Genomic DNA, 13,565 nt, shown 5'->3' on the forward strand with positions numbered 1-13,565 from the left:
TTCAAAACCGAAAAGTGGCTCGAGGGCGTTTAATTTGGGAGAGAAGAGACTGACAATTTCAAGTTAACTAACCAAAAATCTGGGAGTGTCGCCTGTCGCTCATTTCATTTTGTTTTGTAGTTTTTTCATCTAAATATGAGAATCAAGTGTTCAATAATCAATGGAGTTTGTTATTTCAGGATCATTCATCTGGCCTGTACCTTCATCTTTCACTTCACTATCATGCGTGATCTTGAAAAGATGGCGGGCTGGCTACGACTGGCCATCATTTATATCTTTAGTGGTGTTGGTGGATACCTGTACAGTGCAATTCTCCTTCCTTACCAAGCAGAGGTAATTTACTCTTGCTTCCTTTTTTCTTTATAAAAATCGCTCGTCTTCTTTGTGTTTCTTACAAAAGACGTAGACGCTAAACAAGAGCCCTTTTCTTTCCTCCTTCCCTTTCATGGACTTACATTTATGTTTTCGTCTTTCGACTAGTATAAGCTTCCGATGCACAGATTGTTTCGTATTTTATCTCGTTGATACTGTATTTTGTAGGAAGGTTAAGGGCTTCCTTTTTGCCGGCTTGATCTCTTATACCGCCGGTAAAATTACGAAAAAAAGAATAACTTGGTTAAGAGTTTTTTCGTTCAGTAAATTATTGCGGATTAGTCGGAGAGAGGGGAGAGGGGATAGTGGTTGGGTTGTTATGAAAGGAATTTTTTGTTTGTTGCAGTATTTGCTGCCTCAGTGACTGTTTCGGACTGCTGTGGCTTTAGATTTTTCTTCTTTGTTAATTATTTTTAATTTGTGACTTACATTCGTCAGGTTGGTCCATCAGGGTCCGTGTTTGGTGTGATCGCCTGCTTGTTTGTTGAGCTATTTCAGAGTTGGCAGATCATAGCCAGGCCGTTTACAGCTCTGTTCAAACTCTGCGGAATAATTCTGCTGCTCTTGTTAATAGGCCTGCTGCCTTACGTGGACAACTTTGCTCACATGATAGGCTTCCTGTTCGGGTTTTTGCTCGCCTTCATCTTCCTTCCTTACGTGTCATTTGGCGAGTTCGACCGGCGGAGGAAGCAGATTCAGATTATCGTGTGCTTTGTGCTGGTTATAACGCTGTATGTTGTAGGATTTTTGGTGTTTTACATCAGTCAAGATGCTGGGTGCAATGGCTGTGAGTACCTGAACTGTATCCCCTTCACTCCTGATTTCTGCAAGCTTGGCGGACAAAATCCACAGCCAAGGACGCAGTAGAAGAGTAAATTAAAAGAGTTAAGATGTCAGAGTGTATTCTGGATCTTGCTGTTTGCGTGCCATAGCAATTCCTTTACCCATTGGTAAAGAATATTTCTATAAATTTTTTTGCGCATTCAAAAACACGACGTTGCTTGGAGACCGCACTTCTTCGATCTGTCTGTTGTTTCCATGGTAACAGCACATGCAGAGGAACTCCATGCCGGCGCATGCATGCATCCGAAAATGTATGCTTGATGTTGACAGTTTAAGCTTGACCGAATACGGCTTTGTAGTTACGAATAACTTGCTGTTTGCCTCGCAAACCCTGTCACAAAAAATGATAATAAAACTAGGTTTTTAAGGTCACGAATGTATGTAGAATTTAGGTAGACACAACTGTGCTCGACTCTTGGAAGATGTACAGTGATTACGACGAGCTAGCATTCATTCACTTCTCATTGCAATCTTTAGTCTGTCCACAATTGCTTTTATTGTAGTAAACTGGAGTGAACTAAGCGAACACGCGAGACCGCGCTTGTTCATTTTGCTTTTTGTTTCGTGTTCGGGACGATCTTAGAGAAAATTCAAGATATGTATTAAAACAGACTTTGCAATCGTTTTCTTTTTGTATTTAGTTTTGTCAGAATCCGTCCGCCTCATTCCTTGAAAGGTCAACGAATAGGAAACCATTGTAAGGTTTTGCGTCAAATTTGATTGACAAGTTGAGCGGCCCACGTGATACACGAACGCCGGTTTGTGTTAGGCGTTTTGACGAAGAACGAAGCGTAAAGTACGGACCTGTTCAGCTGCCTGTTTATATTTCTAGTAAAGTGTAATTTCACCCTTAAGAAAAGAGACTCGTCCAACAACAAAGAATGAAACGTAAGCCATAATTGAAAGTGTTAACTGGATATAGAAATAGGATTTTCAGAGTTCTGCACAGTCCAGGGTATGGTGTGATTTCCACCCTAAACAAAACCGTACCAAGAGAGCAAGTAAGCTTATATGTTACGTTGTAAAAACGAATTCTTTGCGCAGCTGTTGTATGTACCATTGGTTTCGGCCCAATTGCTCCTTAGCTTCGTCCCCAGGACTCTCTCCCGATTTGAAAGGAATTCAAGGTGCGCTAAAAATAGTTCACTGTGCAGGTTGTTTGAACAGGATCCCGTTCATACATGCGAACATAGCGCTGAAGGAATAGAAAAATTTCATTGTGCTTGGGTTACAACTGATAGTTTGCGCTTGTCTTTACGTCATCTATAAACCGAGACAATAAAGAGCTTTAGCATACCACGACGGCGACGCCAACGAGAACGGAATCAAAAAAAAGGTTTAATGACCAGAGCAATGGTTCTGCACGTGCGTTTTGAATCTTGGTATATTTCTTACCCGTCATCTGCAAACAACAACGTGAAATGACCAAATTCTACGTAGTTTGGAAAACATGAACCGCAATGGCTAACTTTTCGTACCTTCCTTTGGAATTAAACGCTGTCATTTCATATTCAGCCTGAGCAAGTTTTTAGAGCGATAGGCGTACGTACTTAACAGATCTTCACGGTTGTGACATTCAAGGGTAAAATATAAATCCATTTTTGAGTTTTTTTTTGTAAAAAAAATACCTCTTAGTCGGCGCTTCGGGGTATGTTATGGATGGGTCAATGGATGAGTGAGTGAGTGAGTGAGTGAGAGATGTATTTATGTCACACCAATCAGATTGGATCTGCTATAAACAGCCAATCAAATTTCTTGTTGTAAAGGTTAATGGTATGTGAGAAGATTTGATCCCGATACAGTTCAGAACGGCCATATTTATACTTCTATAAAAGAGGAGGAAGTATTCATATATTGGGTTTACTTCGACATTTTCTGTGGGTTAGGCTGAGGATTTTAGTTAAATGAACGAGATGAGCCTTGAGGTTTGAAACAGGACGTGAGTTATTAGTATGCAAATGCAACTAGATATTTTCATTTTTAGTTACAAAGGTAACTTGATACTTTGTTTTTCACAAGGAGCAAATTCAATTAGAGGTCACGAATCGTCGCTTCTAGTTCTTAAGACATGTTTTAGAGGAGACGAGATTATTTAGATTTAAAACAGTTACAACGTGTACAATAGTAAGTGCAGGTAACGATTGTTTTGTTCTTGATGCATGCAAATATAACGAGATATTTTTATTTTTTAGTCACAAAGGGTAATTTGACACTCTTGTTTTTCGCAAGGGAGTAAATTCAATTAGAGCTGACGAATCGTCACCACTCTTTCCCACAAGATATTTTCTAAAGTTACAAATGGTAACTTAACACTTTTGTTTTTTATATGGAAGTAAATTCAATTAGAGCTGACAAGTTATCGGCTATTGTTTTCGGGATATTAAACAAAAAAGAAGCTTTCATTTCTGGACGGTTTTTACGCCTCTGCAGTAGCCGTTTAATAGTTTTATTTGATGACATTCATTCAGTCCGATATTTTTTCAGGTAAAAAGTATGAAAACTGCTCAAATGTTCTTTGAAGACTGCGTGGCACCAAGTTAAAGTGCAATTTAATTAAATCAGACTTTCAACGTGTCAGAGAGGTTTTTTTTGTCTTTCTATTTTCGGTGAAGTAGTGTTGTGTTGTGTAAAGAGGGTAAACTTACGACTCGTATAAAATGCGAAAAGGTCTCTTATTTAACTTGAGTATCTTTGAGCAAAAATTCCTCTTGGGGGTTGGAAGGGCTACGTGATCGGTGAGTGAGGGAGTTATGCATGTGCGCGCGTCGCACCAATCACGGTGTGGGTTGTAACAAAGAACGAACCAAATTGGGTGTTAGAAAAGAAGATGGTATCTACAGTAATCTGGAGACGTGTCAGATTGCTGTAGTTTGTTCAGTCAAACATTTTATGGCTTACTATTTAGCTATCTTACCATGACCGATGTAACATCGCATGTACATCATAAATTTCCAGTTTCTTTCTTGCTGTACATCGCAACCAAAAAAACTTGTCAAATTAACCAAATCATTACTGTAAACAGCTCCATGAATGCTCCTATCTCCGACACTTCTCAAAAAAAACAAATAAGTCTTGCATGCCTTACGTGCCTATGTTTTTACAAGGCATCGTCCTCGGCGTCGCCACCATCATTGCTAAAGCTCCCTAATATCGATGCATGGACGCCTAGTGTGTCCTGAAATTTTGTTTGGTACATTAAAAATTGTAAAAAAAAGTCGACATTTGTAATGAGCAACAAAAGTGCCATACCGTTTGACAAATAAAAAATACGAATTTTACGCGTACTAGGTGTGATATGAAAAAACTAATAGCAATAAACTATGGTGTATGGCAAGCAGAATATACACGAAAAACAAAGAGCAAACACAAATCCATCATTCACGTTTAATTTGATTCTTATTTCTTAATATTGTTACATAACATTTCAATATGATCTTGATCATCCCTCCACAAAACTCATCTCGTTAGTTTCCAAACCATATCCGAGTCCATCGTTCCATTCACATCAAAATGTGAACATGTCTCAAGTTGTTTGGCACATTTCTGTCACCGTTTTCTGTCATTAAATGGTTTGTTCACCGAATCGTCAAGTTCAACAAGACAACACGGCATTTTTAGCAAACTCTGCGACATCAGCCACGACAAAAGGAATTCGCAGATCCGGCTCTTCGAAGGAGACAGTATTGCCCTTCAAAGAAGGGAAATGTTACTAGAAAGGTTTAAAATCACTCATTGTTGGATTTCTCTCATCACATGACTCAATCTCCATTGTTGATAGGCTACCACAATTCTCTCCTGACCCTGGTCCTGAAGGGAACGCTTTGCCAATTTTCCACCTCCTTTTGTGAATTCCGTTCAGGGTCTTCTGTCATTCCAAACCTTTGAAGTTGGAAAAATACTTAGTATCAGTCGATTCAAACAGTCGACATCTTGTTGAAATAATCCCAAGTGTCATTTCCTGCATCCCGAGGGTTTTCCTTCTTCTTTCTTTTTCTACACTATTTCATGAAATGATCTTAGCGTCAGTTCTAGAAATTTGATGGTAATCAAGACAATATCCCAAAATTCAGGAAGTTGTTCAATCCCGCAGTGTGCTTGCTAACAATTTACCTACATTGTGAGAAAAAATATAAAGCCCTCTCTCATGTAAAAGAATCATTTTTACACAACACCAAAACGACCTCACAGCGCTTTCCCTTATCTCACACGACCTGTATTCTCCCTAAACCCAATGAATACAATCTTGCTGGGGTTTTTTTTTTTTCATCATTCACCTTTATTGCTGCCCTGTGAATGATTGAGTGACGTCTGCCAAGGACACTGATGTCGTCATCATACCCTCCACCAATCACAGTCGTACATGGAATCCCTCTGCTGAGAGCCATTTGTATCACGGCCAGATCACGATCAAATAACCCTGTCACAGAACATCATGTATCTGTCAATTGTACTGTAAGTTGTGACATTCAAAGAAAGACTTAAATTATTGTTCCCAAACACCATTTCGGCTGGAAGCGAGAATACGACCCGTAGTAACATGACAAGAATTTCTCTTTCCTCACCACAAAGGCAAAACAAAAAAATAACGATTTTCCGGCTTTCGACAGTGACTGTGTTGCTGGATTCATTTCAAATTTGCTGAATCTGATCAATCAATTCACAGGTGTCGTATGTTATCAGGAGCTATCTAACGCACGTCGCAGCTGTTATAAATGGTTTTGCTCTGAGTGAGGATACATGTGAAAATATCAAAAAGGGGACGTTGCTAAAACCCATGACGGTCAAGGATCCGTGACATATGATATTATAGGTATGATATTAAAAAGTTTAGAAATCAAAGAGACACTTCGTTTTGCTCCACCACTGCACATAATGTTGCAGATAGAAAACACACCAAACGTGCATAAAAGTCTTGCCAAACGCAAAACATTTCTAGGCAAAACATTGTAACATTGTCAGGTTGCGCACATGTTGCACTCTTCTGGTCATCCTGTTGCAATATGTTGCAAGATGTTCGATGGTACAACCAGGAGGCCGAAATGTGCTGCACGAAACAATGTTGCAATATATTGCATTAAAATGTTAGTAGCCGGGTTGGTAGTCTGTCCATAGACCCTCTATTTTGTCTTGTCGAGATCGCACTCGAAATATTGACCGCAGGGGACATGAACGAGGCAAAAAGCAACGGGCAGAAAAATACCCACTGTGTACAGACTAAAATGTTGCATGCATTTGGCCAGGTCTTTGGAAGAAAGCGATACTAATTCTGCAACACTGATCGCAACGTGACCCAATTAGTTATAATTTGTTCCTAACTGACCAAAATTTCAATCCCGTCCACACTAACTCACACGACGCCAAAGGAATTTGAAATCGGAAGTTTCACTCTGAAAACGCATCCAATGTTTTCCGTCCACACTACGCCGGAGAAATTTGAAAACGCAACAATCACCGGTCATTTTGGATTTGTGTTTGAGGAAAACTCGGTGAGTGTTGTCACAGGATAATCGTGACGCAATCATTTTCGAAAAGCTCCGTTTTCAAATTCTTTCCATCCACACTAAACGGAAAACCGGCGTTTTTAAATTCGTCCGGTTTGACAAGCGTTTTCGAAGAGCTCCGTTTTCGTGACGGATTAGCGTGGACGGTAGGACTAGCCGTGGAAAAAAAGCTGCGTTTTCGAATTCCTCTGGTGTACTGTGGATGGGACCTTAAGTAGGTAAAAACGATCTGCACGAGCTTCAAACCACTTACAATCGTTCAATACATTGATCCTTTACCTTGATCTGTTAAACAGAGTTTGCCAAGCGCATCATCTCGATGTGGATCCACTCCAGCGTCATACAAGATGAGATCAGGTCTGAATGAATCAAGAAGCCAAGGCAGATAATCCTGTACTGTATTCAGATACTGCTCGTCATTCAAACCACAGTCCAAACCAACATCTAAATCGCTTTGTTGCTTCCGGAGCGGAAAGTTTTTCTCACAGTGCATGGAGAACGTGAAAACAGAATCATTATCTTTGAAGATGAAGGCGGTCCCATCTCCCTGCAGAAGAAAGACTTGGATCAGGCCACTGAATGTTCCTCAGCTCGACGCCTATCTGGTTTTTGGATGTCTCTGATGCTTAAGTCAGGGGCACCCAATGGATCGTTTTGGTAAATTATCTGTTCAGAAGGCCTTTAATCCCATCTGATTTTCTTAAGAGAATTGTCATCTCGAACTTTCGTGATATGAGAAATTTAATGTCTGTTGTTTTCGGATTGTTGAAAATGTCGTTTTGGGTACCGAAAAAAGGTCAGCTATCATTTTTGGAAAGGCGACAAGACCTAAGGTTTTCGGGAAATGGACAAAAAAGCCCTAATAAATTTGAGAATACTCAAGTTCCCCTAGAATAACCGAGCAGACAATTTTTTTTAGCGCAAACTAAAATTAACCTACAGAACTTTAAAAGTACTCCAGATAGCCTAAAACAGTGTTTAAAAGCACTCAAGAGAAAACGGTCGTTGGGTGCCCCTGTTAAGTAATCAATCGTGTTCTGATTAGCTAAAATACATGTTCCTAAATTAAACAGTGAAATCCCGGCGATTTAAAGAACCCTTGATTTTACGAACCTCACGATAACTCGAGCCAAAAGTCGTTTCTCTTCTCCCAGTCTAACACAGTCTAACACTGTAGTTTTACCCCTGATTTTTCAAACCAATTTTCTTCCTCCCTGGAGGTTAGAAAAATCGGAATTCCACAGCATTCACGTCTTACCCTAGGATAAAGAGAGACTGCTCGCAGTCTATACCACCACCGAAGCATTTCCTAATTTTATTAAGTAGAGCTTGGCTTTGTCTTTGTTTCATTTAATACTTCATTTCATATTTCGTCATTTCTTTCTAATTATAAAAAGAAAAGAAGAGAGAAATTATCCTGAGTATGCAGTCTGAAAATGCAATTGATATTATGCATTGTGTAAAACCTTCTGCCAACTTTTCAACTCCACCCCAGCTGCACATTTGTGAAAAAGCATGAGAAATAATGTGATGGTGGCAGTGCCACCCTCCTCCCCCCCCCCCCCCCCCCCATATTGGCCTATAAAGGGAGGCTCCGCCCAAAAGGGGTACCTTTTTGAGGCTTTAGGTATTTAAAAGGGTCAGGATTTCACAAGTTGAGGTATATGAAAGGGCAGGAAAATCTCTCATTTAGTTATTTAAAAGGGCCTTTAATTCATAACTTTCGAACAGAAGCACCTTGTGCCAGTGGCTGCATCATTTAATTAAGCGCTTCATGAAAATGACAACAAGATTTCCTTTCTTGGTGATTTATTCATAATACGAGCTGGTTATGAAAGTATGTGAAAGGGCTACCTTTTTCAATCAAAGGTATATCAAAGGGGTTACTGTACCTTTTATGTCAAAACGGTATACAAAAGGGTAAGGGGATAGACCTTGAGTGGAGCCTTCCCACATAATACTTTGTACCCCTGCCCCCACCAGGCAACAAACAAACTTTGACTACAGCTATACCTGATGAACATCCAGGTCCACAATAAGTACTTTGCTAACTAAGTTGCTATCGATCATGTCCCTGGCAGTGACAGCCAGATCATTCAACATGCAGAATCCTGAGCCATGACTTGGGAAGGCATGATGTGTCCCACCTCCAGTGCTGCAGGCCAGTCCATACTCCATTGCTAGCTTGGCTGCAAGCATAGTGCCACCTTAAATATTTTGATAAAAAAGACCACTATTACCAGGTGTTATGCTGTAAAGTTAGACCACCAACAAAAAGAATGGCAAATTCTTGATTCACAAGCTAGAGTGTTTAAATACTTATCTCTCTCTATAATATAAAAACAGCCAACAAGACCATTAACTATTGGATATTGACCAAGCTTGAGATCAAGATGGCTAGATGTTGGCCAAGTTCCTTCTTCACATGTTTATGGACTGAAGTGTTGTCAAAGTCCATAATCACATGAAAGAGGAGGGTGGCCAGTATCTGGCTATCTTGCTCAAATAAACTTGGAAGAGGGTTAATTATTTGGCATGGTGGACATCACTTCTTTAGTGAGAAACAGGATGTAATCCTGCACAAGCCAAGTAGCTCAAATTTCCTACTTAGCCAATCTCAACATAGGATTGGATTGATTTTGCCCACTTGTGGAGCTACCCATGTAACAATTGAAAGTAAGCCTGAAAACCATCAGCTAGGGATATTGTGTTATGGACAACTAACTTAAAAAGAAAATATCATTGGCAATCAGTACGACATTAATTATCTCGTTCCCAGAGTTTTTGGATCGCACCAAGAAATAAAGACCTCTGGAGAAATCGGAAAGTGACAGCAGTTACTCTTTCAGACTCTACACATGTTCAGAAACCTTTATTGAACTTGAATTGAACTGAATTGAATTGAATTGAATACATGAGTGCAATCAAACACGAATAAGGATTTTCTGGTTCCGGTTTTTGATTTTGCCTAGACTGTCATTGGTATGGTCACCGCTGACCAAAAATGCATGGTCTCAGGGATGAGATTCTGAGCAAGGGGGGATAACCTTTTCATTCTCTAGTGATTAGGTCTGTAAAAAGAAGAGCTGAGACTTCTCAAAATTGAACTAACCCCATTTAATCTTTATTTCTCAAAACTAATCTTAAAACAAGTACCCACACAAAATCATACCTACTTCAAGGAAACATCTCTTTACAAGTCCTTCAGACCAATGAAATCCAGTTTTTCTCATTTCATGCAAAGGAGCATTTCCATGAATAAAACCATCTGTGTAGTTACAATCATGAATTTGTGTCACTGCTTCATAGGGTGCCTCAGTAGGCTGAAAGATTTGTATGGATTCCAACAGGTTGTCTCTAACAATCCAGTCCATGACTTTAATAAACTTTGCCATTTTGAATCTGTGCTTTTCAGGCCACTGACAAGTGAAGCCTTCATGATGTACAACTGGTAACTTGCCAAGACATTGCCAGCTGGCTTAAAAAAAAAAAAACGTTCACTCAGTATTCTTACAAAAATCTGGAATTATTACTAAGACAAAACTGGTAAGTTGTCAGATAACATTTAAGTTATGCATCAGAGTAGTATATTGGGAGAAATGGGGTGTGACAATTTGCCAATACTGTCTAGATCAGCCAATCAGCGTTAAGTCCGACCATATGCTCTAGTTGTGTTGTTTATTTTACAACATGGCCATGTAACAGTGCTTTGTTCTCAGAATAAAGCTCTGTTGAGTTTACTGTTTATCGAGTTTAACGAGATTGATTTACACAGGATGTCCCGGGGCAGGGGGGGGGGGGGTTGTTGATGTCCTGGAAGAAAAGAGCTGCGGGGATCAGGCAAAGAAATTAATGGCAAAAGGAGAATGGTGGTGGGGAGAGGAGGGTTAAATGAATCAGGAGGAAAGAGTTTGGCAAGCGAACAGTTCACTGACATCTCATCGTGGATTCCTATGTGCAGTGCAGGGGGGCATCACTCTGATTGTAAATATTTTAGCATTTTTTAAACAATAACATCACGACAACAAAAATTCATTGCGTTACGTTGCTTATTTGAAATTTCCCGCTATGAAGACATTGGCATTCTCAATATTGTTGATGACAGGCTTAATAAAGTTTAGCTAAAAGCACAAGCTTATGTAACCCTTCGCGCGATTCCCCCCTGCCATTCAGCTGATCGTGACAAAGATACACCATACCTGACTGAAAACTTCTACGTTCAAAACGGTTGCATGCATTAGAGGTGCCAAATAATGGGCTGATAATTCTTTTAGATTCAAATAAACGCGTAAAAAGACAGGTTGATTTTGCACTCATCCTGCTAGAAGTCATGTTTATGAGCACGCAGTTGTACAGCGGAATTCTTTTAAAATGTAGTGATGTGGAAGTGATGTGTCAGTTCTTGTGTTACTTCTTTTGTTGTTGGGTCCTCACTTTTGCATCAAACTATACTGCAAGTTTCCGACTTTGCAAAGCATGGGAAACTTATTTTCTTATGTTCTCAATCGTCTTCTCGGCAAGGAAGATGTCAGAATTCTAATGGTCGGTCTGGATAATGCAGGAAAGACGACTATTTTGTATCGATTGAAACTTGAAGAAGTAGTGTCGACAGTTCCCACTCTTGGATTTAACGTGGAAACCGTTACCTACAAGAACATATCCTTCACAGTCTGGGACATCGGTGGACAAGACAAGATAAGAAGTCTTTGGAGAGTTTACTTTCAGGGTACGCAGGGCCTAATATTTGTTGTAGATAGCGCCGACACGGAACGAATCGAAGAAACGAAAACAGAATTGCACAAGCTAATGGGCGAAGAACAGCTAGCCAATGTAGTGCTTCTTGTGTTTGCCAACAAACAGGACATGCCAGATGCCATGAGCACTTCAGAGATTCGCGAAAAGCTTGGTTTAGTAAACATGCGAGAAAGGCCGTGGTTTGTGCAGTCCTCTTGCGCTGTAAAAGGTGAAGGTTTATACGAAGGTTTGGACTGGATGGCATCTCAGATTAGAGCCAGGAAATCCTGGGTTTGAACTGAGCATAACAAGATTCTGCAGACAAAGTAACAGATGGAAATATATATATATGTGGTTCTTATTTATGTGGACAGGAAAGGTACCAAACAACAAGCTGTTGAGGATGGAAGTAATTAAGCTTATTACTATAAATGAAAATAGTTGAACGAAGAAATTAACACTGATCAGGTAATAATAAACTAATATGTACTTGTCTCTGAAACAATGGAACACATTTTTTAACGATTCAGAAAAAACGGCACTTCATATAAGGTAACAGCCTCTTTGTAAAGTTGTCTTTAAATTTAAGCATTGTCTTCTTTGGTCAGAAAATATTTTGGTTCATAATATCCTTTAAAAATGTGGCTTTTGGGAGCCCTAGCCCTTCCCATGGGTGGGTATGGATATTTTCTGACCCCACACATTTGTAAAGACTCAGGTTAGATTCAACATTTTAAAAATTTGATCATATGATGATCATGCAGAGACTGGTTGTGCAGTTATTATTGTTTTACTTGAAGTTGAGTTAGGACATATCATTACATTTTTTGGCTTTATTTCATGAAAGAGAAAGAAGATAACTGCTTCCTGTTTACACAGCCTAATGAAAATGCCATGCACAAGCAGCACGAAACTATAAAAACCAGCAATTATGCAACAAGCTAGATAAACTGGGTGTATATATCTGTAGTAAAAGAAACTATAGTTTACCTCTAATTCTATAATCATATCAATCTATTTGGACTTGTAGACTTGACTGGTGTTTCTAACAATTTATTTATTTATTTTTATCATTTTTTTTTTTCACTGCATTGGCAATAAAAAAAAGGATGTGCCAGGAGCAGCCTGGTATTGCCCGAGTTCGCACTAGTTTTGATAGTTAAGGGTCCTTGGGACCCCCATTTCCAAAGGGTTGGGTTCTTTTTGGCTTAGGGCCGTCTCATTCCACGTCTTTTCTCAGCTTTTCTCCAGTAAATTTGCTTTGGTATGAAGTTTTTTGTTTATATAATACAAAGGTTTTCCAGTTGTGTTAACACCACCCTATCTATTGGCTGTATGTCCACGCCATTCTTGCTATAAGTTTCTTAGTGCATAGTCGTATTCATAGTCATCTATAGTCAACTCCATAGTTTTACTACAGTGCGTACGATAACAGCTGCTGCCCGGTAATTCAGATATCATTTTTACAGGTGATGCCCAGTACTACTCAAGTGAATCGGGTGTCAAGTGACAAACCATTCCACAGTTTTTCTATCCAGCAGTCCTGCAAAAGCAATTTTCCTTTATGTCCTGGTTTCCCAAAGTGTCTCAGCTGTCCTAGTTGTCCCCATTGTCCCAAGTTTCCTAACAGTCCTGACTGATCCAACTATTCATACTGCATAAATTATCAATATTGCATTTAAGTCAACAAACCACATGAACAATTTGATATTGTTGATTGCAGTGGCTCCGAGAACATGCTTAAGCTTTCAACGCTTTAAAATATGAGTTGAGTGAAACAGTCTTCAACAGATAAACTGATATGTTTCCCCGCTTTTCTTATTCAGGTGTGACCACAAACAAGTGTATTTACTACTGTTTGCGAATTTTTCTTCCAGTTTCAGTTGCTTTGTTTTGCAGAGTTCCCTTGCTTGATGTAATGCCTCAAATGAACAATGAAAACACGTATTTTGGGGCTGAATCTCTGGGCCGGTTAGCTCTGTGGATGTCTAATGTGGCCCATTATGGCCATAGTGTTTTTTGATATTTTTCCTAATGTTTTTGTTTAATTTTTTATTTTATTGTCTTTTTTTTTCGTCTTTTATTACCGATATTTTTTACTTTGTTTTATTTTTT

The 13,565-nt window shown here is 39.4% G+C and overlaps 2 protein-coding genes and 1 pseudogene across 6 annotated transcripts in view; 2 read left to right on the top strand and 1 right to left on the bottom strand.

Moving 5' to 3' along the window:
* Positions 1-7,100, top strand: part of LOC145489794 (inactive rhomboid protein 1-like) — a 27,183-nt gene extending 20,083 nt beyond the window's left edge. For 2 of the 3 annotated variants that reach the window (XM_081468844.1, XM_081468845.1), the window contains 2 exons: positions 180-333; positions 811-1,837. In XM_081468844.1, coding sequence (XP_081324970.1) covers positions 180-333; positions 811-1,239 — 583 coding nt within the window. In that variant the 3' untranslated portion in view covers positions 1,240-1,837. Of the gene's footprint in view, positions 1-179; positions 334-810; positions 1,838-5,878; positions 6,026-7,012 lie in introns of those variants that run through there. The other variant, XM_081468847.1, reaches the window with a different exon arrangement.
* Positions 2,663-11,050, bottom strand: LOC145489803 (uncharacterized protein SYNPCC7002_A1628-like). Of its 3 annotated transcripts, XM_081468856.1 has the most exons (6): positions 10,916-11,050; positions 9,889-10,194; positions 8,730-8,923; positions 6,996-7,263; positions 5,490-5,632; positions 2,663-5,094 (listed from the first exon to the last, which is right to left on the bottom strand). In XM_081468856.1, the coding sequence occupies exons 1-6, from the start codon at positions 11,046-11,048 to the stop codon at positions 5,071-5,073; spliced, it is 1,068 nt and encodes a 355-aa protein (XP_081324982.1). In that variant the 5' UTR covers positions 11,049-11,050; the 3' UTR covers positions 2,663-5,070. The 3 variants fall into 3 exon arrangements, with proteins under 3 accessions (XP_081324982.1, XP_081324981.1, XP_081324983.1); XM_081468855.1 differs by having other exon boundaries at positions 2,663-5,632; XM_081468857.1 differs by having other exon boundaries at positions 2,663-5,632; positions 9,889-10,190; positions 10,916-10,973.
* Positions 11,051-11,192: 142 nt separating this feature from the next.
* On the top strand, positions 11,193-13,517 carry LOC145489808 (ADP-ribosylation factor 3 pseudogene; annotated as a pseudogene).
* The last annotated feature ends 48 nt before the right edge of the window (positions 13,518-13,565 follow it).

Source organism: Orbicella franksi, chromosome 6, assembly GCF_964199315.1.
Source record: "Orbicella franksi chromosome 6, jaOrbFran1.1, whole genome shotgun sequence".
NCBI classification, from domain to species: domain Eukaryota; kingdom Metazoa; phylum Cnidaria; class Anthozoa; order Scleractinia; family Merulinidae; genus Orbicella; species Orbicella franksi.